The sequence below is a fragment of the Mya arenaria genome, chromosome 4 (assembly GCF_026914265.1).
Source record: "Mya arenaria isolate MELC-2E11 chromosome 4, ASM2691426v1".
Taxonomy (NCBI): domain Eukaryota; kingdom Metazoa; phylum Mollusca; class Bivalvia; order Myida; family Myidae; genus Mya; species Mya arenaria.
Window position 1 is genome coordinate 58,705,470 of NC_069125.1, and position 25,245 is coordinate 58,730,714.

General features: G+C 36.4%; 2 protein-coding genes across 8 annotated transcripts in view; one reads left to right on the plus strand and one right to left on the minus strand.

Moving 5' to 3' along the window:
• Window positions 1–1,593: 1,593 nt before the first annotated feature.
• LOC128231520 (uncharacterized) lies at window positions 1,594–4,751 on the plus strand. Its single transcript, XM_052944466.1, has 2 exons — window positions 1,594–2,564; window positions 2,687–4,751. The coding sequence occupies exons 1-2, from the start codon at window positions 2,019–2,021 to the stop codon at window positions 3,896–3,898; spliced, it is 1,758 nt and encodes a 585-aa protein (XP_052800426.1). The 5' UTR covers window positions 1,594–2,018; the 3' UTR covers window positions 3,899–4,751.
• A 141-nt stretch (window positions 4,752–4,892) lies between these two features.
• The window catches only part of LOC128231519 (kinesin-like protein KIF27), a 34,601-nt gene continuing 14,248 nt past the window's right edge, over window positions 4,893–25,245 (minus strand). For 4 of the 7 annotated variants that reach the window (XM_052944460.1, XM_052944464.1, XM_052944459.1 and 1 more), the window contains 23 exons: window positions 25,144–25,230; window positions 23,778–23,897; window positions 23,426–23,473; window positions 21,926–22,048; window positions 21,246–21,460; window positions 20,966–20,980; window positions 20,475–20,569; window positions 20,007–20,151; window positions 19,290–19,386; window positions 18,993–19,096; window positions 16,658–16,765; window positions 16,291–16,390; window positions 14,052–14,203; window positions 13,690–13,783; window positions 12,870–12,974; window positions 12,457–12,665; window positions 12,011–12,122; window positions 11,591–11,728; window positions 11,249–11,451; window positions 10,989–11,092; window positions 10,578–10,662; window positions 9,640–9,860; window positions 4,893–6,819 (listed from right to left, as the gene is read on the minus strand). In XM_052944460.1, coding sequence (XP_052800420.1) covers window positions 6,785–6,819; window positions 9,640–9,860; window positions 10,578–10,662; window positions 10,989–11,092; window positions 11,249–11,451; window positions 11,591–11,728; window positions 12,011–12,122; window positions 12,457–12,665; window positions 12,870–12,974; window positions 13,690–13,783; window positions 14,052–14,203; window positions 16,291–16,390; window positions 16,658–16,765; window positions 18,993–19,096; window positions 19,290–19,386; window positions 20,007–20,151; window positions 20,475–20,569; window positions 20,966–20,980; window positions 21,246–21,460; window positions 21,926–22,048; window positions 23,426–23,473; window positions 23,778–23,897; window positions 25,144–25,230 — 2,715 coding nt within the window. In that variant the 3' untranslated portion in view covers window positions 4,893–6,784. Of the gene's footprint in view, window positions 6,820–9,639; window positions 9,861–10,577; window positions 10,663–10,988; window positions 11,093–11,248; window positions 11,452–11,590; window positions 11,729–12,010; window positions 12,123–12,456; window positions 12,666–12,869; window positions 12,975–13,689; window positions 13,784–14,051; window positions 14,204–16,290; window positions 16,391–16,657; window positions 16,766–18,992; window positions 19,097–19,289; window positions 19,387–20,006; window positions 20,152–20,474; window positions 20,570–20,965; window positions 20,981–21,245; window positions 21,461–21,925; window positions 22,049–22,987; window positions 23,009–23,425; window positions 23,474–23,777; window positions 23,898–25,143; window positions 25,231–25,245 lie in introns of all 7 variants that reach the window. The other 3 variants (XM_052944463.1, XM_052944465.1, XM_052944462.1) reach the window with 3 other exon arrangements.

Genomic DNA, 25,245 nt, shown 5'->3' on the forward strand with positions numbered 1-25,245 from the left:
GGTAAAAAACAACCTCTGGTGTTTGGAATTGGAATGTAAAATATAATTTTTTTTCCAAAATCTGACATAATCGATACCTACGTTCAATTATGTCATTTCAATTCAACAGAGCAACCGTCTGAGGGATGAATCAAACTGGTAGGAGATGTTCAGGATATGAGGGTAGAGTTATTTCACTGCACCTTAATTATTAACCCAAGTAACAAGACTAAGTAACACAAAAAACAAAGAGACATCAGGCCAAGATCATATATTTTGGGGCTTCAATGAAAAAGTACCTTTCCTATCATAATTGAATGCATAATAATAAAACATATATCCATAGCAACCAGTCATTCAATTGCCTTATTATGGTTAAAATTTCATTACCATTCTACAAAAGTGGTTGAAATGTCATAAAATAAGCATATAAAAGATGCCATATATAGACATATCTTCCCCCAGGTTTAGGAATCAACGTCAAATACAATATTAATCTCCATGCTACTGCAACTTTAAAGTGATGTCAAAATAAGCTCATTTTGCTATAAATTTTATTTATACCTTGAAACTGTCAATGGTGATTCCTGGAAGATAGATAAATTCATATATGAGTAAAAAAAGGTTGAAGAAATGTGCATGACTCAAGCCATATAGGTCAAAGTCAAGGTCAAAGTCACACTAAGAGGTCAGATACTAGTTGTCCTGCTTGTGTCTAGTGCATAGCTCTTAAACATTTAAAGTTTGTTTATAAAAAAATTGATCCAAATGTTCACAACATAAACACAATGAAAATAAAGCATGTTGTTTCCAAGTTAGTTTTTGGTAAAAGGTGAACTTGTTCACCTCATCAAGGCAATGTAAAAAGAAAGGATGTTATAAGTTTTTTAGTTGAAGGTTATCATTACATGTAGACATAATGATATGCAATTATTTCCTCCTTATCATCATATCTCTTCATCTCCTGAAGGGTGATAAAATAACTGCTGAAATGGACAGGCAGCCCTATATCAAGTTACTTTTAGATGGAAAAGACTTGTGCTCAATACACAAAGGAAATCGAACGTGCAATAAACACACATTCTAAATAGCATTTAACTCATTTAAGCTTATTTGTTATCTAATGCAACCAAAACCTTGTTTAGAGCTCCTTGTCCATATGTAGCCTATACTATCCCAATATAATGCATTCATTTAATGTACGTTTGGTCATTGCTTATATAAGGTGATAAACTTTCATGACAAACATTTATTTTTTTGTTAATTCTAAGGCCATGTTAGCATTGTGTCATGGTTATGGAGTAGCTGTATGGTGGATAGAAACTCTTGATGTCACTGATTGTATTACTATTGATTTGTACCTCTAAGTTAATCCTACTGGTGTTAAATTCATTGATTATTGCTGAGGATGCTGACAGGATGTCGGCTAATTAACACCAATTGAAATAGAAATAAAACTTTATCGGTGTTTAAAATAATTCTTCATCAAAGAGTACAAACAAATCTGTATTGAATTTAAAATTATACAAATTGATCATAGTTATCATTTTATGAAAGACTTAACTATGAGAAAAGGTGTTGCATGTTTTATGGCTACACAAAATCCAGCTGAACAGACTGATAACAAAACAGCACATGAAGTGAGAGGGAAATGCTTTATCTCGTTCATGGTTTCGGAGGAGGCATTGGGATGGAAACTGCAGCATTCAGGTGCAATCATTCATTAAAGGCTGAAGAAATATTATTACTATGTACAACATTGATCAGCTGGTCATGTTATCAATAACTGGATAATTGACAATTGATGATGGGGATAAACAGATGAGATGTGTACTATGATAATTGTTTGAGATGGACTTCTTTAGTACATTTACTGACTATCAATACTTATGGGTGTACTTGATACAGGATGTAAAATGGATGTTAACTACTTAAATGAATTATTGTCAATGATTAAAACAGTAAAGTAGCGGGATTTATATCACATTGAAGGAAAATTTGTGGCAGATGTATTATAACCAAAGGCGAGGTTTCTCAAAATGGATATTGAATTGCCAGTTGAGCAGGTCCAACAAAGACAGAATACTTTTATAACTGCATTCAAGTCGTGTTTTCTGAACAAAATATCTAAATACCAAAATATATTAATGAAGAATGGTGTACAAATTAGTCAACACTTATCAGATGTTCCTGCAGCTGTGGCTTACAGCCCTTCATTCGAAGATCACATTGAGCTTGTCATAGGACAGAAATCAGGCACAGTAGATTTGAGCAAAAGCCTATGGAAGAGAGGTGGCCGTATCAGCACACTGCAAGTGTTTACATGGATCTATGACCTTGTACGTAGGACAAAAGCTGTGAGAATTCTGCGGCATCTGGATGGAGTGCCAGAGGATGATGTGCATGCAGTGCTGGACCAGGTGGGGGCGGAGATGGCCGTGGCCTATGAGTACCAGTTGGTGATGCTGGCTGGAAACTGTGAGGTGGTCAGACTGGCCCAACATGCCACAGCCTGCATGCTGGAGTTCCTCAACTCTACTGATGGACATTTCAACCCCGAGGACTTACTGCAGGCAGTACTGGCGGTAAGAAATAATCCATAAATATATGTTGTTACTTTCTATTGTTTTATCTTTGTTGCTTAAAACTGTCATACACCAGCTTTCTTTTTGCTCAGTTTATACATGTTTTCTTCTTGCATTTTCAGGTGAAGCCAAAAAGCGGCAGGAAAAAAGAAATACTAAGAACAAGGGCTGTTATTTTCCGTGGTAACACAGTCTGTTTTTGTTGGAGACTTGGACAGGTGCTTAAACAGCCGGGTCTACGTATGGTCCACAACTTTGTCAATGCTGAGATGAAACACAATGATGATGATATAACTAAGGAGAACATCTCCGCTGCAAACAGTTCCCAGAACTCCGTAGCAAATGAAAACATTAATGATGAGTCCTCAGGGATTTGCTTAAAAGAGCGCTTAGGGAAAGCTAAAAGTTACAACAAAGATACATCAAGTGACAACTGTACTGCTTTGAGTGTTAACAGCTGCAGTGTTGAAAAATCAGATTCTATTTTGACTCTGGGTGATACTGGTAACACTATGCCCTCAATGGAAGAGAGTCCAGTAAGGCTTTCAAGAGTGATTCAGGCAGTTAACATGGACTATGAGAAAGGGATTCTGATGGTTACAGACCACCATGTTGAGGCAAGTGACTTTAGTCCTGTAGACCACAGTGATTCATTGTTGGAAGACAAAACATCACTTGATGGGGATTCTGACAACTTTTCTGAACATGAAAAACCTGATAACAAGATGCAATATTTGAACAGGGAGGTAAAGGAAGACAATACTCATGCACCGAATAAGAATGAATGCAAAATAGATATACATAGAGATAAGAGTTATGCTGATTTTACAGTTACAGATCAGGAAACACGAAATATGCTCAAAACTCAGTGCAATAATGAAAACATCATTCAAACAAGTCAAACAGAATTTAACAAGGAAAAGATGTCATTGGATCTCAAAAACCCAGATTGCTCATTAACTAATGAATCACTCAGTCATTCTGTTAATACAGCAGACAATGATTTAAGAGATGTAAACTTTACACATATCAATGTTGGTGCTACAGTGGAAGAGAGAGCTGAACCAAACCAAAGAGATTTCAACACATCTATTTGTCAACATCGAAATACCCTTTACAAGTTTTATGGCTGTTTTACTCCATATGGTGCTAAGTGTAGGCCAAATCTTTACGGTTTTAGGGGTCCGTTACATGTATGGAACTATAGAAAAAAGAAATACTCTCTCATATACAATGACTCTGTCAGCGTGGCATCATTACATAATACAGAGATGCCGGTGGATGACGAAAATGCACATCAATCTTATTCCCCCAAAACTATATGTGAACACTGACATTTTGTAAAAGAGGGAAGGAAATTATTTAATCTAGTTGTTTAATATAGATGATTATATGTAATATAAAGCCAAATTTTCCAGAATTGGAACTTTACAAAGTGTATTAACCAGAATTATATACCCACCAAGAATGACCACACTGCAGGGATTTGCCTTTCTGAATATTTTCCATTTTGGCGTAACCCGACATCCATGAGCTACAGTTTTAAATACTGCACCATATTAAAAAAAAACTGTGATTGTTATTAGGCATTATCATTACATTTTTGTTCTCAGAATAAGCTGATTTTTATTTCAACTTCTTCAATTTAGTCATAAAAGATCTCATAATAGAACTGATCTCAATTGTAAGAATAACTGCTGAAAAAATCATTGTTTCTTTAAGTATTTGTAATGCTTTTAGCCATAAAAACACCAAATGTTTAACATAAATACGAAAAACTGCAACCTTATCTTTTGTCAGCAGTCTAAATCAATTACGCGAAAAATGGATCATTCCATGACAAAAAATAAGTTGTCAAAACTGTCACTCTGTGAGAGTGCAACTTTAACTCGTGCATTTCTCGATGTAAGTATTAGAAAGACATGTAACAACATTCTACATATAAAATTTATTATTTTATCATTTTATTAATGCATTTCATAAGAACATTTTTTACTGAGCTTTCAGTAAATAAATAGTGGTTAAAAATAAACAATGGTCACTAACAATAAGTATACTTTGATATTCTGAATGGAACAACTTGCCAGGTAAAAGTAAAATGGCAAGACCTAATAAATACATTTGAATAATCATACTTCACAGATCAATGTTACAAAAACTGTAACAATAGCAGAATCTTTCTTCCAATAGAAAATGAAGCTCTAAGTAACAAAAACTGACACTTCTATAAAGAGAAGTTAAAAGTAGGAGAGTAGATCTCAGACAGAAGTAGATCTCGGACAGAAGTAGATCTCGGATGGAAGTAGATCTCAGCCAGTTGCAACATTGTTTTAAAAAAAAATCAAGTGCCTGTAAAAAATTAGTGAATTAGTGATGTATTATTTGTTCAGAAAAAGTTATACTTTTATCTACTTTTTAGAAATTGTTGTGTATACGCAACAAACAAGTCAGATGCCACAGAATGTCAAGTCAGGACCATAACCCATATGTTCTGCTGAACTATTTATTTGGCTATGAAAAGCTTCAAATGCAATTACTTGTTTGAAATTAAAAAAAAAAAAAAACAACAGAAAATTGAAAAAAAAGTTGAGAAAAAGAAAGATTCCATTTTCAGAAAACATCCGAGAACTACTAATGTCAAACTTGAATTTAACTCCATTTGTACACCTATTTCAGTACAATAGAAAAAATAAAATTTATTTAAACTTAATATTTTGCTAACTTTGTATGCTTCCAACCTACAAAGAGCTGTAGTTTACTGTCAGAATTGTTTTATGCGATATCTCAACAGATCAGAACGGTGTTTTAATAAATATTCAAAAGGTGTCCAAGATCTACTCTCCATCTGGTATACATAGTAATGAACAGCACAACAATACATTGATGTGCATGATACAAATAGTACACAAATAGCGCACACCTCTCACAGGCGTTACCTCTTGTGGAGACGAGACATGAATGAACACTCAATGGTTTTCAAGGATCATACGAACATTATGATGGCTACACTATATATTGTAATACATTTCGAGGAGGCAGTTTGCTTGTCATTATCACAGACAACATAAGGGACGGCACCGCTACCAAACTAAGAAAAGCTCTAAACACCCTGTAAATTTTGGAATGTTTTAAGTTAGGCGAAATACACATTGTTAGATATAGCTGTTCACAAGTACCTGATGCCTGTTTCACTAAAGTATCTTAAACATAGCCTTCAAGGTCTCAAATCTGTGAGGGTGTCATAGGCGCAGGCAAGTTGATTCTTTTCATTTCCTTGACATTGTTTTCAATATTTATACCAGAGATAACATAGTTCTATATTCACACTCTATGGCTAAGATATTTTATGAATCAGGCCTCTTGATAAGTGAATCTATCCAAAGTACCGTTTAAAAATCTGTGTATAATTATTACTTTAATTGTTACTAGAGTAAAGTTTTCAGAACCAAAAAGCCCGCTTGCTTCCAGAGTATAGGGAGTATTTCTGTAATCTTTAACTTCAATGTTCAAAGCGACATTGCAAAGTGTGGCAAGTTGTTTATCATAAATGTAATCAATGCCCACAATTCAAATGGCAGTTTGTGAATTCCAAGAACACCCCAAAATAAAGAAGCTCAGCACTATTTTGTAAACAATTTGGTATTGAAACCTTGCTGTAGTCTGATCACAAAGCACTTTGCATAATATGTAAATGATGAGTGCTGATTCACAGCTTAATGAAGCTTAAAAGTACTTGGCAGATAAAAAAACAATGACAGGTATTTGTTCCTCCTTCAATGTGCGTGTGTAACAGTAATGTTTTAGCTGGGGTTGAAAAGACTTTCTTGGTCTGTGAAAATATCCTATATCCCTACATTCAGTGGCAGTGAAAAATGATACATATTAACTTTGATTATCAATCAATACCTGGTATTGTGTAAGCTTTGATATTCGTATATCTTCCATATACAGTATGAGTTGATGATTTAATAAATTATGCATGTATAACAACTATGATTTATCACAACATCATGATAACATACATTTAAATCAATTTCAAATATGCCTTTATCTTTAGCAAATGCAATACATAAAACCGAAATAACCATGTCTATAAATATGTTTTACATCACTAATACCCTAGCTGCACTAATGTCATATTTTCAACACATGATACACGGAAAACACTGTTCCCTTTCACTGAAAGCTCTGTACTGGTCGCTGTTCCCCGACTTGGCTCATCACCAGGGGTTCTTGCCTCCAGTGTCTAGGGAATCTGAAACATATTTGTATACTTAAAGACTAAGGAGTCAGAAACATACATGTATACTTAAAGTCTGAAGAGTCTGAAACATACATGAATACATAAAGTCTGAGGAGTCTGAAACATACATGTATACTTAAAGTCTGCGGTGTCAGAAAGATACATGTATACTTAAAGTCTGAGGAGTCTGAAACATACATGTATACTTAAAGTCTGGGGAGTCAGAAACATACATGTATACTTGAAGTCTGGGGAGTCTGAAACATACATGTATACTTAAAGTCTGAGGAGTCTGAAACATACATGTATACTTAAAGTCTGAGGAGTCTGAAACATACATGTATACTTAAAGTCTGAGGAGTCTGAAACATACATGTATACTTAAAGTCTGAGGAGTCTGAAACATACATGTATACTTAAAGTCTGAGGAGTCAGAAACATACATGTATACTTGAAGTCTGAGGAGTCAGAAACATACATGTATACTTGAAGTCTGAGGAGTCTGAAACATACATGTATACTTGAAGTCTGGGGAGTCTGAAACATACATGTATACTTAAAGTCTGGGGAGTCTGAAACATACATGTATACTTAAAGTCTGGGGAGTCTGAAACATACATGTATACTTGAAGTCTGGGGAGTCTGAAACATACATGTATACTTGAAGTCTGGGGAGTCTGAAACATACATGTATACTTGAAGTCTGGGGAGTCTGAAACATACATGTATACTTGAAGTCTGGGGAGTCTGAAACATACATGTATACTTGAAGTCTGAGGAGTCTGAAACATACATGTATACTTGAAGTCTGGGGAGTCTGAAACATACATGTATACTTGAAGTCTGGGGAGTCTGAAACATACATGTATACTTAAAGTCTGGGGAGTCTGAAACATACATGTATACTTGAAGTCTGGGGAGTCTGAAACATACATGTATACTTAAAGTCTGGGGAGTCTGAAACATACATGTATACTTAAAGTCTGGGGAGTCTGAAACATACATGTATACTTGAAGTCTGGGGAGTCTGAAACATACATGTATACTTAAAGTCTGGGGAGTCTGAAACATACATGTATACTTGAAGTCTGGGGAGTCTGAAACATACATGTATACTTGAAGTCTGGGGAGTCTGAAACATACATGTATACTTGAAGTCTGGGGAGTCTGAAACATACATGTATACTTGAAGTCTGGGGAGTCTGAAACATACATGTATACTTGAAGTCTGGGGAGTCTGAAACATACATGTATACTTGAAGTCTGGGGAGTCTGAAACATACATGTATACTTAAAGTCTGAGGAGTCTGAAACATACATGTATACTTAAAGTCTGAGGAGTCTGAAACATACATGTATACTTAAAGTCTGAGGAGTCTGAAACATACATGTATACTTAAAGTCTGAGGAGTCAGAAACATACATGTATACTTAAAGTCTGAGGAGTCAGAAACATACATGTATACTTAAAGTCTGAGGAGTCTGAAACATACATGTATACTTAAAGTCTGAGGAGTCTGAAACATACATGTATACTTAAAGTCTGAGGAGTCTGAAACATACATGTATACTTAAAGTCTGAGGAGTCTGAAACATACATGTATACTTAAAGTCTGAGGAGTCAGAAACATACATGTATACTTAAAGTCTGAGGAGTCAGAAACATACATGTATACTTAAAGTCTGAGGAGTCTGAAACATACATGTATACTTAAAGTCTGAGGAGTCTGAAACATACATGTATACTTGAAGTCTGAGGAGTCTGAAACATACATGTATACTTAAAGTCTGAGGAGTCAGAAACATACATGTATACTTAAAGTCTGAGGAGTCAGAAACATACATGTATACTTAAAGTCTGAGGAGTCAGAAACATACATGTATACTTAAAGTCTGAGGAGTCTGAAACATACATGTATACTTAAAGTCTGCGGTGTCAGTAAGATACATGTATACTTAAAGTCTGAGGTGTCAGTAAGATACATGTATACTTAAAAGTATGAGGAGTCTGAAACATACATGTATACTTAAAGTCTGAGGAGTCCGAAACATACATGTATACTTAAAGTCTGAGGTGTCAGTAAGATACATGTATACTTAAAAGTCTGAGGAGTCTGAAACATACATGTATACTTAAAGTCTGAGGTGTCAGTAAGATACATGTATACTTAAAGTCTGAGGAGTCTGAAACATACATGTATACTTAAAGTCTGCGGAGTCAGTAAGATACATGTATACTTAAAAGTATGAGGAGTCTGAAACATACATGAATACTTAAAGTCTGAGGAGTCTGAAATGTACATGTATACTTAAAGTCTGCGGTGTCAGAAAGATACATGTATACTTAAAGTCTGAGGAGTCTGAAATGTACATGTATACTTAAAGTCTGCGGTGTCAGAAAGATACATGAATACTTAAAGTCTGAGGAGTCTGAAATGTACATGTATACTTAAAGTCTGCGGTGTCAGAAAGATACATGTATACTTAAAGTCTGAGGAGTCTGAAACATACATGTATACTTACAGTCTGAGGTGTCAGTAAGATACATGTATACTTAAAGTCTGAGCAGTCTGAAACATACATGTATACTTAAAGTCTGAGGTGTCAGTAAGATACATGTATACTTAAAGTCTGAGGAGTCTGAAACATACATGTATACTTAAAGTCTGCGGTGTCAGTAAGATACATGTATACTTAAAAGTATGAGGAGTCTGAAACATACATGTATACTTAAAGTCTGAGAAGTTTCCTAACAACTTGAATAGATAAAATACAAAAATGAAGATCATTTTACTGCTTTGTAACATGACAAAGAACACATTTTGCAGTTACCATGTGGCGACTGTGCCTCTGTCTGGCTTTCCTTCAGGTGCGACCTCCGCAGTTTGATTTCCTCCTCAGACATGAGTCGGAGATCCTTGCGGGAGATCTTCACGGGGGTCACGTTGGAAGGGAGGTGGTGGCTGGGTTTTCCCGAGCCTGGTCGAACTCCATCCTCTCGCAGTCGGTCACCAGCCTGCAGTCTATCATGGGAAATCTTGGTATCTCTAGACCTGAAAATTAAGGAAAAACAGTTAATTAATATTAGGCTATCTTTCGAGTAAAAGTAAGTATGATATCAACAAGTCACTGGGTATTGCAAGCAATACAATAGTTTCATAAAAAGACATGCATAATTTCCTAATGTTTTTTTTCTACATATCTCAAGTCTCATGAATGTAGCTTTTTAATCTATGTGAGTTATGCAAAACATCCAGTCAAAAAGTGTTTTTTTTCACTATTTCTATTGCAACTACATTTTTTGTCTGACAAAAAAAGAGAAAATGACATGCATAATCCCTGTATGGCCCTCTATCCACAAACCATTTTTCATGAATGTAGCTTTTATACATTTTGAGTTCTGCCAAGATCCAGTCATAAAGTGATATTTTCACTATTTTTGTTGCATAGCAGCCACATGATGATGTGCATAATCTCCTTTTGCCCTCTATCCATATACTAAGTTTCTTTAACCTAGCTTGCATGCTTAGATTATTACATCATCTAACTTTGGTTCAGGGTACTATAAAGTCATGAAAGCACATAAACTTTAGGTTTACAAAAGGTCTTAATTATTTCCTGCAAAAATGTATGATAAGGTTTCTACTTAAGTCTTTTGATGTCAAAAAAACTAACGATATTTTAAAAATTAAATGAGCAGTACTTTTTCCTTGATTTATAATACTTCATTTGATTGTAAAAGTTATTAATAACCAATCTGAAGCACCCACCTTGCTGAGTGGGAGTCTCTGAAGTTAGAATGGCTGTCCCCCATGTCCCCAGCACTGCTCTGTACTGAGGCTCGCAGGTCCATCTCTGGAAAGGATTTGGCAATATGTGTTTTTTTTGCATAAATCTTTTGAATCTTTTGGTAACATATTGACTTCAAAGCAGTTTTTATGTACATATGACCATGTATGTCCTGGTATTTGCTGCACATGTGCTTGCACAAGTAGAAAAAGGAGTCATTTAAAAGAAAGAAAGTGGTTAACTTTGTTGATAGAGCATTAATAATTAAACTATCATGCCCCCAATAATCACATCTTTTTCTCAAATCTGTGTATATTTTCCCTAAATCCTATCAAATATTGAGCACAATAAGAGTTATTTCAAATGGTGGTTCAGTCATTAATATTTCTCACCTTGAGCAGGTATAGTACCACTGGTGACGTATTCCCTCAGCCTCTTCTTCAGTTCCCGACTAGTTTTCTTGTAATAATATAAGTCCTTCTCAAGCTGGGACATCCTAAAATGTCAGAACAGCATGTCACAGGTCTTGTTATACTTAAACTATTTTAGTAAAAATAATCAAACGTTTCATTTAAAAACAAAGTGGTGTCAATTCTTATGTTTCAGTACAGAACAAGCATCTTACAAATAAGCATAACCTGGAATCACTCACTTCTGTTCCTGTGCTGGGTCGTGCCCATTTATAACCCTGTTGTTGCCCTGGTTACCATTCTCCATGAGCTGGTGCATGAGCAGCTGGATTTTTTGCTCGTACTCTCGCTGCTGGGAGGTTATCCGCCGATCAACCTCCATTGCTGATCTCTGGAGAGCTCCTTCTAGGTCCCGAATTATTCTTGTTTGCTCATCAAGTTTAACCTTTGTGAAATACAAAATGGGCCTGTTTATTACCGGGATATGTCAACTTTATTTCTTTTCGCTTATATTGTACACAGGATAACATCAAGTGTTATGAAAGACTGAATTTGTAGAAAAAAATAGTAGATAATGCATGTACCTCCATCTCTGAAGACTGCAGTGAGGTTTTTCGTTCCTGTTCTCGCAGGTTGATAACCTTTTCGAAGTACTTTGACAAAAGAGACTTGAGATCATCTGCTGACAAAGAGTTCAAACGGTTCACAAAGTTGTCCTCACTCTAGAATTAAACAAGAATGAAAAGAATATTCAGCTGTGATTAGATGATGCATAATTCCATAATTTTAGAAAGTTTAATGTTTCTCAAACCACCATGACATAAGATTATGCACCCTGAAAACTTTAAAAAGACGTAACGGAAACAAAAACGATGAGTGTCATTGAGTTCTTCATCCTTTGAATGGCTTCAGAATACATGTAAATGCTAAAATCACTCAGACACAGATTTGTAATACAAAGTATGATAATACAGAAGTGGTACACATTTGTGATCCATGCCTACCTGGGCAAGTGCCATGGAGTGCCTGACCTCCAGCTGCCGTGACCGAATGTTGTCCGACCGATACTCAATGGCCGCATCCAGAGCCTCAATTCCCTCGTCCAACTCCAAAACCCTGACAACAACAACATCAAATCATGAAGGCAAGGTTTAAAAGCTGTCTTTTATTCAGCAATGACTTTATGTAATCTACTAGTAGATAAAACAGCATATCTAGTGTGAAATTATTATGGTGATAATAAAATTTTGCGTTTTTTTTTCTACCTTGATTTAAAAACACTTGAAGAGATCATAAAAAGAAATGGTTAAAATAAGAAAGTAACATTAGATAGGTTCCAAAAATAGTTTATACAGAACTCGTCAAACTTGGCCAATAAGACACTGAATAAGACCTGAAGTATTTTATAAAAAAAACATGTAGCTATCAAACAATGTGAGATAAAGCAGACCTCCTTTCCTCAGACGTTGACAGTAGACTCCCACCATGCAGTTTCTCATCCAGTAATGCCCTTTGCCTGTTCAGTTTGTCTCGTGTAGAGCGCAGTTTCACCACATCTTCCCTCACCATCCCGCTGTCTGGCGTTGACACAAGCTCCCGGGATTTCTCCTCTAGCCTTTGTTCCACCAGGTTTAGCTTGGAAGACACTGATAACAGGCTCTACAAGTACAATACATTGTATAAGATCATTAGTGGACAAATTAGATAATTTCCAGAGATAAACTGTTAAGCAAATAGTTATGTAATAATTTCTGGGCTCCTAAACAATTTCAACTACATGTTAAAAGCCTGAAAATTTACTATTTTTGTGAGACAATAACCTGCATTTACTGGGAAGATTGAACAAATAACCATAAAGCCTACCTTGTTCACCACCTGACTAGACCGCAGTTTCTTCATTTCAAGTTCACTCCGCTCTGCTATAAGAGCCTCTTTCCTGGCAATCATATCTTCTCGCTTTTTCAATTGCTGAAAAAAACGATGTGAATTGATCATAAACACTGCTGACAGACACTTTTCATATATTTCTTTATGAAATCTTATACATTCAACAGAAGTATCTATTTTATATGGAGTAACCACCAGTAAATGTACAATGTAAACAAGATGTTTTTTAGTAAAACATTTTGCCAGAAAAAAGTTATTGGTTCTGTTTAATTAAATGTCTATTTTTGATATCCTGAATGTTTCTAACTACTCTGTACAATTAATTTGTATCCATCATGTGTACATGTACTCCCTTCAATAAATTGATATCTGTTATGTTTCCAAGTACTCTGTACACTTAATTGGTATATGTCATGTTTCCATGAAGTCCATACAATGAATTGATATCCATCATATTTACATATACGCTGTTCAATTACTTGATATCCATCATGTTTCATAGTACTCTGTACAATTAGTTTATATTCATCATGTTTCCAAGTACTCTGTACAATTAATTAATATCTGGCATGTTTCCATGTACTCTACAATTAATTGATATCCATCATATTTACATGTACTCTGTTCAATTACTTAATATCCATCATGTTTCAAAGTACTCTGTACAATTAATTGATATCTGTCATGTTTTCATGTATTCTGTTCAATTAATTGATATCCATCCTGCTTACATGTACTCTTTTCAATTAATTAATATCCATCATGATTCCAAGTACAAGTGAACTACAGTTCTCACCTCCTGAAGGGTCTCTACCTCCTGTCGTTGTCGGAGCATTTTCTCAATCTCTGTGTCCAACCAACGCTTCTTCTCATCTATCTCCTGCTCCTCTCTACAAAATGCAGGAAATAACTATACCACAAGAATCTTGAAGAATGTTTCAGGCACAAATACATCATGTTGGCTTAAACCTCTAAATATCTTGTTTACACATCCAATGAGGCATTCACAGAAAATCAGCAGTTGTTTTCAATATTGATCTTAGTGGTGTTCTTCCATACTAACACAAATTATGAATTACATATATTGTATTTCATGCATCAAAGTTTTTGTTTGGGTTTTAAACTGTACAAAGAAAAAACAGTAAGCCCATTTCTCACCCTTGTATGGGAGGCAGTGTACCAGCACTACCATTGCGGAGTCGTCGTTTGGCGGAGGCAATCTCCTCATTCTTTCGGTGGAGAAGTTTCTGTTGCTTCTCATTCTTGATCTCCAGCTCACTGACTCGCGCTAATTCCTTCTGCATCTCACGCTTGATTGGGGGAAAACATGTATGAATCATGTATTATATTCTAGTGAATAAAATAAGACACATTAGTTTATAAATTAAAATTATGATGGAGCAATTACTAGGCATTCTAGATTGGAAGAATCAATTTTTGAGATAATAATGTACTGTGAAAGAACTATTCTTGCATACCAGACCTGTGTTTCCGGTCATGTGACCGGTGCTGTGAAAACTCATCTTAAACCCCCCATGTAAGATGAGTCACGCGCAACAACGCGCCACTTCTTATTTCTTTTATTGTATGTTTATGACAAGTATATTATGCAATTTCATTAAAGCGGATTCAAAAATATAAGTTTACAATACTTTGAAAATAAATGATCGTTAAAGAGCGATTTTTAAAGGAACTATTTGACGTCGATAGTGATTTAAAATTACTGCGCTTTATGACGTCAGTACACAACGTCGCACGCGCCTTTTGGTGTAATGTACAAAAGTGCGTTTTCTACGTGAATTTTTCCGCAAATTCATAATTTTCGGTATGCAAGAAAAAATTATCAATCGTGTTTTCTGGTCCAGATCGAAAAATCCGACCCTCGGGCACGTTGCGTGGCCGGTAACTCGGCAAGCCTCGTTACCGGCTTACGCGCGTGCCCTCGGGTCGGATTTTTTTATCCGTACTGGAAACACATGATACAGTCAAACCTGGTTGAACGGTCACCTGCTTTAAATGGCCACCTGCCTTAACGGGCCACTCCAAATTCCCCCCGTACGTTTTTACTATATAATGTACGTGCATTAAGCGGCCAACTGTCTAACGCGGCCATGGCCACTAATTTTTGTCCCCATGAAGCCATAAAAACACTAATTAGCGGCCACTAATCCCTTGTCATTGACACTTCCGCTAATAAATTTTTCCAATACACAGCTTTAATTGCGTATAGAAGTTTACGGAAAAGAACGACGGCCTCCGGTATCTCCGTCATCCAATTAAAATGAATATTGCATCACACGATTGCCATGCGTGTTTACTCATCGAGAAATCATGTATAGTACACGTTGGCGAATGTTGTGATCAGAATTGACACAATTAATGACACAATTAATAAGATAATTAAATAATTACGAAGTTAATTATTAAATACTGACAAAAACACCGGTTTTCATGAATGCACAGTTTGCATTGTCATTCGAAGGCGTGAAACGAGTAACGAATTTTATTCCCTTCAATATTATTTTTCAAAGTGCACGGATTTATAATACTACGAACGGATATTTACAATGCATTGTTCTTGATAAAAAAATTATCTTTGATTATGGCTGAACATAAGACTAATCGAAAGTGGTTGACTCTAAAAGAACGTGTCGAATGTATAAAGTTATTAGAAAACGGCCGTAATGCAAAAAGTGTTGCCAAGGGATTTAACTGTGGAAGGACTCAAATCACATTCTTACTTAAGCATGAGCGTGAAATTGTGGAGGAATATGAAAGCAATGGAAATCCAAACGCAAAAAGACAGAGGAAATGACACGAAATGAGGAACTGAATGAACTCGTGTATGCATGGTTTATGGACGCTTGTGCTCGCCTTGTTACTGTTTCGGGCCATTAATTCAGACTAGTTGTGTAAATATGTAGACTGATATGTGGTGTGTTTTGTTTATTTCTTGTATCACCATTTATCTAATGTATTTTATTTATAAATTTGAAATAAAGTTATTTTATCTATACAAATGCATTTTCATTCAACCTTCTTCAATAATTTTGATACATATGTTACTGATTGTGGTGTGAGGTGGTGGTTAAGATACATACTGAATAAAGCTAAAGTGGCGGAAATGTCAAACCTGGATTAAGTGGCCACCTGTCTTAAGCAGCCACTTTCATCATTTCCCAAGGGTGGCCACTTAATACAGGTTTGACTGTAGATACTTATAGTCTTATTTTTAGCTGTTTCACACGAAACTTCATGCAATTGTAAAACCCTAAAAAAGATAAGAGTAGTAAATTTGTTTCAAAGTATTAACATAGAATCTAAACACCATGTAACCACCTAAAAATTAATATGAATTAGGGTAATTAGAGTATTTCAGACTACCCTTTCAACATACCTCCAGTTTCACCTTGCGGTCAGATTCATCCTTGAGTCTCTTCTGAAGGTTCTCTTGTTGCTGCTTCATACGCTCTATTGCCAGCTCCAGGTCATTGATCCTGAGGAGACAGGTGCAGTGCTCATTGTAATCATTCTTATTTACAATCAGATTGTTAGAACGTTTTTTCTTGGGTTATGAGTTGTACACAAAATGATGCCACTGTCATATAATAAATTATGATATTAAATGAAGACCAAAAAATGAAAGGATTAAGCAATATCTATCAATATATCAATATGCATAAACAGAGAAACCATTTATTTTTCAGTTACTTTGACACTTTCATATGCAAATGAGTTGAAATTTCATGTTCCAATGTACTTACTTTTTGTCATTCTGTGTAGACATATTAGCTATTTTCTCAGTTTCTTTTTGTTTCCTTTGCAGTGACACCATCCTGGCCTTTGCTGTCTCTACTTTCTTTTTGTACTCACTGAAAGAAATACATGTTGATGAATATATTTTTCCTTGAATGCAGTGCAATGTTGGCAGAAATGAAGAGTTAGTACACTTATATTAGACAATTATAAGGAGGGATTTCTGAGTATGACACAACCAGTCTAGAAGTGCTGAATATGACACAACCAGTCCAGAAGTGCTGAGTATGACACAACCAGTCTAGAAGTGCTGAGTATGACACAACCAGTCCAGAAGTGCTGAGTATGACACAACCAGTCCAGAAGTGCTGAGTATGACACAACCAGTCCAGAAGTGCTGAGTATGACACAACCAGTCCAGAAGTGCTGAGTATGACACAACCAGTCCAGATGTGCTAAGTATGACACACCAGTCGAAAAGTGCTGAGTAAGACACAACCAGTCCAGAAGTGTTAAGTATGACACAACCAGTCCAGAAGTGCTGGGTATGACACAACAAGTCCCGAAGTGCTGAGTATGACACAACCAGTCGAAAAGTGCTGAGTATGACTCAACCAGCCAAGAAGTGCTGAGTAAGATACAACCAGCCAAGAAGTGCTGAGTAAGACACAACCAGTCCAGAAGTGCTGAGTATGACACAACCAGTCCAGATGTGCTGAGTATGACACAACAAGTCCAGAAGTGCTGAGTATGACACAACCAGCCCAGAAGTGCTGAGTATGACACAACCAGTCCAGAAGTGCTGAGTATGACACAACCAGTCCAGATGTGCTGCGTATGACACAACCAGTCCAGAAGTGCTGAGTATGACACAACCAGTCGAAAAGTGCTGAGTATGACACAACCAGCCAAGAAGTGCTGAGTGTGATGCTACCAGCCAAGAAGTGCTGAGTAACACACAACCAGCCCAGAAGTGCTGATTATGACACAACCAGTCCAGAAGTGCTGAGTATGACACAACCAGTCCAGATGTGCTGTGTATGACACAACCAGTCCAGAAGTGCTGAGTATGACACAACCAGCCCAGAAGTGCTGCGTATGACACAACCAGTCCAGATGTGCTGAGTATGACACAACCAGCCAAGAAGTGCTGAGTATGACACAACCAGTCCAGATGTGCTGAGTATGACACAACCAGTCCATAAGTGCTGAGTATGACACAACCAGCCAAGAAGTGCTGAGTATGACACAACCAGTCCAGATGTGCTGAGTATGACACAACCAGTCCAGAAGTGCTGAGTATGACACAACCAGTCGAAAAGTGCTGAGTATGACACAACCAGCCAAGAAGTGCTGGTTGTGATGCTACCAGCCAAGAAGTGCTGAGTAAGACACAACCAGCCCAGAAGTGCTGAGTAAGACACAACCAGCCCTGAAGTGCTGTGTCAAAAGAAACCAGTCCGAAGTGCTGAGTATGACAAGTGCTGAGTAAGACACAACCAGCCAGGAAGTGCTGAGTAAGACACAACCAGCCAAGAAGTGCTGAGTAAGACACAACCAGCCAAGAAGTGCTGAGTAAGACGCAACCAGCAAAGAAGTGCTGAGTAAGACGCAACCAGCAAAGAAGTGCTGAGTAAGACACAACCAGCCAAGAAAGTGCTGAGTAAGACGCAACCAGCCAAGAAGTGCTGAGTATGACACAACCAGTCCAGATGTGCTGCGTATGACACAACCAGTCCAGAAGTGCTGAGTATGACACAACCAGTCGAAAAGTGCTGAGTATGACACAACCAGCCAAGAAGTGCTGAGTAAGACGCAACCAGCCAAGAAGTGCTGAGTATGACACAACCAGTCCAGATGTGCTGCGTATGACACAACCAGTCCAGAAGTGCTGAGTATGACACAACTAGTCCAGAAGTGCTGTGTAAAACACAACCAGCCAAGAAGTGCTGAGTAAGACACAACCAGCCCAGAAATGCTGAGTAAGACACAACCAGCCCTGAAAAGCTGTGTCAGAAGAAACCAGTCCAGAAGTGCTGAGTATGACAAGTGCTGAGTAAGACACAACCAGTCCAGAGGTGCTGAGTAAGACACAACCAGCCCAGAATTGCTGAGTAAGACACAACCATCACAGAAGTGCTGAATAAGACACAACCAGCCCAGAAGTGCTGAGTTATACACACCCAGTCAGAGCACTGCTGGATAAGATACCAGTCAGCAGACTTTTCTTACCTTAACTTCCTTAAGAAATTATCTGATAAAAATTATAACAGACAGGCATCTTATTTAAAATGTTTCATAAGTCTGAAAAAAATTCCTTCAGCAAGAAGCTAGTGTACATACACAAGTAGTTTTTCCTTCTCAACAGTCTCCTGGTGTTCCTTGGCCTCGATGCCGGTCAACATTTTGTGGGTTTCTGCAAGTTCTATTTTTACCCCCTCTCTCTCCTGAAAAAAATGAAATACAGGGCCAGGAAGGACGAATATATTTTGTATTTAATTCAGATCTTTGACAACATATGAAAGTACATACACATATATGATTTAACAAGGTTTCCCATGAAATTTCTAAATAATTCAATGAGGGTGACGACACATGAAAGTTCATTCACATTTAATATTCCAATACATTACTTCCTACCTTTTCTAGGGCCTGTATTTTCTCAGCGTACTGTTTGTTGATCAGCTCGGCATTCTTCCCAGTTTTCACTAGCTCTTTAATTAACTGTTCCTTCATTCTACAATGACAAGTAACAGGTTTATTTTTTAACTTAAATTTAAAAAAACAAAAAGTATAATTCTTGAACCCTCAGATCTATTATATTCAATGTACTGTTATTGTCAATTTCTTTCACTACAATACCGTAGTTTCCTTATAACAGGCTATCCTCCAAAGACAGCAACTTGTTTATCATATAAATAATATGCATGTTGTAACATATTATGAACTGTGAACTTTTCCAAAAAAAACACTTCCTACCAATATTATTTTCTCCATACCAGTCAACTCACCTGCATACTTATGTGATGCCAAGGTCATGTATCTTCTTGTTGAACTTGAGTCAGTGACCTTCCATGCATACCTACCTGATTTAATACTGAGGTCAATACTTTCTTGTTTGACACAAGCCAGTAAACTCACCCGCATTCTTACCTGATGTTCAAGCCAAAGTCACATATTTTCTTGTTGCCTGAAGTCAGTAGACTGCCCCACATGCCTACCTGTTATTAATGCTGAGGTCACGTATTTTCTTGTTGCCTGAAGCCAGTCAACTCACCCGCATGCCTACCTGATATTAATGCCGAGGTCTCATATTTTCTTGTTGCCTGAAGCCAGGCAACTGCCCTGAATGCCTACCTGATATTAATGCCAAGGTCACGTATTTTCTTGTTGGACTCCAGCATCTTGAGTTGGGCTTGCTTGATCTGCCTCTGAACCTCCTGGCTTCTCCCAACCTCCTGGCCCGAGTGTATACTCAAACGTTGGCTCTCCACACCATCTTCTGGGAACGAAAGATGAATCAAGGATTATTTCATCCTTAAAAACATATATTGTGTGCTATTTTTTAATATGCCTTTAACAGTTGATACTTATTTATTTATTTAGTTAACAACTGAATTCTGGATTTTTGATCAGGAAAAAACATACCAATTTTTTTAAAACTCCACTGATATAGTACAAATACAGACAGATGCTATGCACTGCATACACAGTTACTGTACACAAATTATAATTTAAGAAAAAAAATAATTTGAAATACATCGTGAATATCTAATCTAACTTAATCTTTAAAGACTTTTATTTTTGGGGAGATATTGGGCTCACCTCCTTCAACAGTGATGGCGGGCACTGTGTTCTCCTTGTTCTCAACATTCCTCTTTTTCACCCGGAACGTACCCTTCCTTACAAATGTACCCTCACTGTAACAACACACATTACACTTGATGATTGTTCATAACTGAAGTTTGACTGTATGGACAATGGAAGAGCAGTTCTGAACAACTGTATTTTCTATCACCAAAGAGAAGCTAAAAAATGTCAAACCAGAATAAATATGCATTATTAAGAAATTGAGTCTAAGTTCTCTATAGACTTACTTTTTAACTTGAAAAATATTCTGCAAACTTTCTACACAAAATACCAAAATATTTAAAGCTTGATTAAAAAGCAAAATTGTAATTTTGAAAAAAACTGTTAGAACTTCAATTTAAAAGCATTTTAGACTGCAAACTTGTGCAATTGGACGAAACAGTCACTCAACAAGGTGGGAAAAAGAACTGCAAGTGAGAAACGTGCACTGGAACTGACATACTTACTGCTTCACTTTCGGTCTACAATACATACACAAATCACCTTATAATCATACTTAAAATTTGTTTTTGTTCACATTCTGTTATAAAATACATATTTACTTATTCCTTCTAGTGCTATAAGCAGAATACTACAGACAACACTTTAAAATTAAATTTAATTTATTAAATGGTCCTTCATATGCTACAGAACTTCTTTTAGCACAGCGCAAGACTGTACAAATACTGGAATTTCATAAGGCAGACTAAAGAGTGGGGTAATATAGAACCATCACTAATTACTGACCTGTTTACCTCATCCCCATCACTGTCCACATGAACTGCCTGGTCCCCGGCTGTGTCCCCATCACTGAATTCCAGGTGCAGAACTTCATCCCCATCCTCCAGTCTTGACACAAGCAGCTGGCTGCGTGCCCGGAAACTCTTCATCACCCGCTCTAGCGTGAACAGGGCCGGGCTTGTCTTAATGTTCCGAGAGGGAGGACGCAGCTGGGAGTACCTCTATGTGTCATATCATAATTTAGTATGCTCTTGTTCATAGATATTGATTCACAAGAACAAACAAAAGACATTCTTACATACTTACTTGATGATGCATGAAGTGTTTATGGGAACATAGAATTGTGGTCTAATATTGACTAAATGATTAAAAGAACATTATCTTCCTACAAATATTTTATTTCAAAAACCTGCCAAATTCTTTCATCCAAAATGAGGCAATTAAGACTATGATAGCCATCAATGGCTTTGTGATGGTAAAACAAATATGAGAAATGCCATCAGAAAAATTGGGTCGGAGCACAGGATCCTTGGCCCAAAGTAGAATCCTAATCAAAAATGAGTAATGACATTAGAAAAGCTAAATTTATCCAAAACTCAAAGGTAAAGTTCTTTTTTTTTCCAGTTTGAGGCTTCCAATTCTCAGCCAAAATCATGTGGGGTGACAATGTAATAACTTTTCCTTACCATCTCTGAGTGTTTGTGTAGGTGTATGGGTACAGACTTGGGTCGGTTGAGTCGAGAAGTGACGGGGGCGCTGACGGTCACCTGACCATCACCAAGGTTCGAGCTCTCACCAATCAACGTCACCTGTAACCACAGACAAGGGGATAGGACTGATATTGCATACATACACTGATGAACAGATACACTTCAAACTTGCTATCAAATGTGAAAAGCTTCTTCTTAGATTAAACCTTATCATTTTTGTTTGAAAGAAAGCAAAGAGTAAAAACGATCAAATAACAGAAGCATTCAGGTTGTATGTAATACATTGTTTATAAATAAACATATATCTAAAAGCTTTAACAATTAAAGCAAAGCTACATCATCTTATTGACAATGCCACTTTGTTAACTCTTTAAACATACCATGAAAATTTGACATAGGGTTATGAAACCTAGCTACATTTTCAGACAGTTTACTGAACAAGATTTCCCCAACCAGAGTGGACTTATTACAGATCAATTGCAATTACACCCTATAATACATAATCAAGGTTTATCAACAAAACATATACTAAGTGTACATTCACAGTACTAAATTTAAGGATATATTTTTCAACTAGCCAACTAAATTAGATATAAGTAAGCATGGTCTACACTTAACAGGCAAAAGTTAAAACAGGGGATAAAGGAAAAATGTAACTAACATTTACGAACATGCACAGTTGAAACATGGACATTTTTTAATAACAAGACAATACATTACAAATAGAAATGCCTATAAAACAAATGTGTGCTTGAACTAAGAAAAATATATTGGCCATTTCTCAAATCAAAATGTTGTTAAAATTGACAAAAAAAAATCCACCATGTGAGAAATAGTTACGTTATACTTGCAGAAATAAGGTATTGTTTGTAAGTAAACAGTTAATCTCTAATCTGATAGTTACTGATGTGTTTATAGTACCGGTATTAGAAGAAGTTAGGTTCTACATTTCTGCAAATATTTCCATTATGTAACATGAATGTACATGTAAGTAAGTGTAATTAAAATCAGATTATTTGATGACTTGTAAAACCTCACCTCCTCCAGAGAACTGCTTGGCTGTTAAATGACAAATTTTAACAAGAACATTTCAGATCACATAAAACTCAGCAGAAGTACAGATCAGACACAGGTATGTGCATAACAAACTTCCCTGTGAAGGTTTCACATCAATGAGATATGTTTTAGAGAACAACAACATGATGCAACTTACTAAATAACACAGGTTTATAAAAACCTCCACCATTTTGTTTTTGAGAAATATATCTCCCTTCAAAAGGTTGTAAAAGTATGAAATTTCTAAAAAAAAAAATTCATTGTTAAATCATTAAACAAGAACAATAAAGAACAAAACATTTTAATAGAAATACACCAACAGACAAAACTTGTTTCAAACACAAAGTTTCCAACTAGCCACCCTCACGTTAACCTGTCTGAGCTAGCTTATCAGCCCAGCCACTTGTGCAGACATGGTACCTGTGTAAACTGGGTATCCACGGTCCGTGTGGTCACTGCTGGTGCGTCCTGACATAAGGGACAGTCAGGTTCAATTATAGTTCTATGTATTTACTTTTTTCTATAGCCTTACCACGTTACTGTTAATCTGTTAGTACTGCTAACAAAAATTGCATACATGTGTATATCTTTGGGTTAAGGCTGTGAACTTAAGCTGATGTTAAACGATTAATGGCACAAACTCTTATTATCTATATACATGTCTTCTTAAATAAAATGACTCTGAAACAAAATCAAAATCTATAGAACAGAATTAAAGCAAACAAAAAAGGCAACCCTACTGTACATTCTCCCACTAATAACCTAACCCTACCTTAAGAGCTTTCTGGAGCTCTTCTATCTTCATGTTTTGCTCTATGAGTGTCTGTTCCTGGTTCTGCAGTTTGTCATCTGCTTCTGACAACGCTTTCTCACGCTCCTCCAACATTGTCTCCTTCAAAAAGAAGAAAAAAACAAACTTAAACACTAAATACTGATGGAATAAGCTTATCAACATTAAAATGATGAAATACGCTTATTAACATTAAATTTACATCTATTCGCACATGTTATCCCTGACAGGTTTGCAGTAAATGCATCTGAAGTGTACCTAAAAGAAAATGTTTCTAGATTGAAAAAAGATATATGCAATGAATTCAGTATTTCATCCAGTAATCATTGAAGGGATGTCAGTGATAAGGGGGTGGGTGAGGGATGAGTGTCATCTCCCTCATTTTTCTTACTTTATTCTTCTAAAGTGCAAGTTGACATATGTTTCAGACTGTTCAGCATTTGAAGTAAAACAGAGTCTAACTAACTAGATATGTTAGATACGTGATTTTGCGTCTAGGCGTAAGGTCATATCCGAAAGCGTTATCACTTTGCATAGACTGGTATTCCATTCTTATTAAACACTCATAAATCCTGCCATCTTTTTATTAAATTCATTTGACTTTCAGCTGTTGTTTAAGTAAAATAACACTCCAACAATCATAATTCTGCACAATTGCAATGCAGCAGTTACTTCAATGATGTATTCAAATTCAACTACAGCTTTCACAGAAATGATGACACCGCATTGACACAGAATACTATAAATTGAAACAGGCAAAATTTCAAGAAAAATCATTAAAGATCTTTTAATATTATATCAGGGAAAGTTATTCTTTTTTTCCACAACATCAATCTGAACTCTTCAATATAGCCAAATTGTCGAACTCATTTTCAAGGGCATATAGCCTCAAAAAGACTTGGCCAGGTCAATGAAAACAATATGAGCCATAGTAAATTTTTTTTATTCAAAGTGTATATTTCAGATTTCAAGTGCAAACAACTCTAATATCAAATGGCCATATATCACGGAAAATAAGTCATTTACTTCTTCCCCTCATAGTTGTAACATGAACACTGTGGGAGTTGTTCATTCCACAGACTTTGCCAACAGACGGATCATATGGTGATTCCAATATAACCTCCTTCAATCTTTGTTTGCGGGACTATAATAGCTGGGCTATAATGACATCGATAAACACCCTTTGCTAAACAGCAGATATCCCGACCCCCGTATTAAACTGGTGGGACATCCCTAATTAGGCTAATACTAGCACACGACATGCACCTGCACCCCAAATGGGCCTGGGAGAATTACTGAATGTATGGATTTATTTCCATTGTATAAAGATATCAACATGAAGACCAACCATTTCCTCAATTTTCCTTTTGAAATTAGTAACCTCCCGAGCTTTCTCCGCAAATATGTCCTCATCACTCTGCAAGTCTTCTTTTGCCTGAAATGAATGGAT

What these genes read in the sequence shown, in the direction of transcription:
- LOC128231520 (XM_052944466.1), top strand. Translation starts at nt 2,019, where the DNA reads ATGGATATTGAATTGCCAGTTGAGCAGGTCCAACAAAGACAGAATACT. An exon ending in TACTGCAGGCAGTACTGGCG is followed by an intron (nt 2,565 to 2,686) that starts GTAAGAAATAAT and finishes TTGCATTTTCAG; the next exon opens with GTGAAGCCAAAAAGCGGCAG.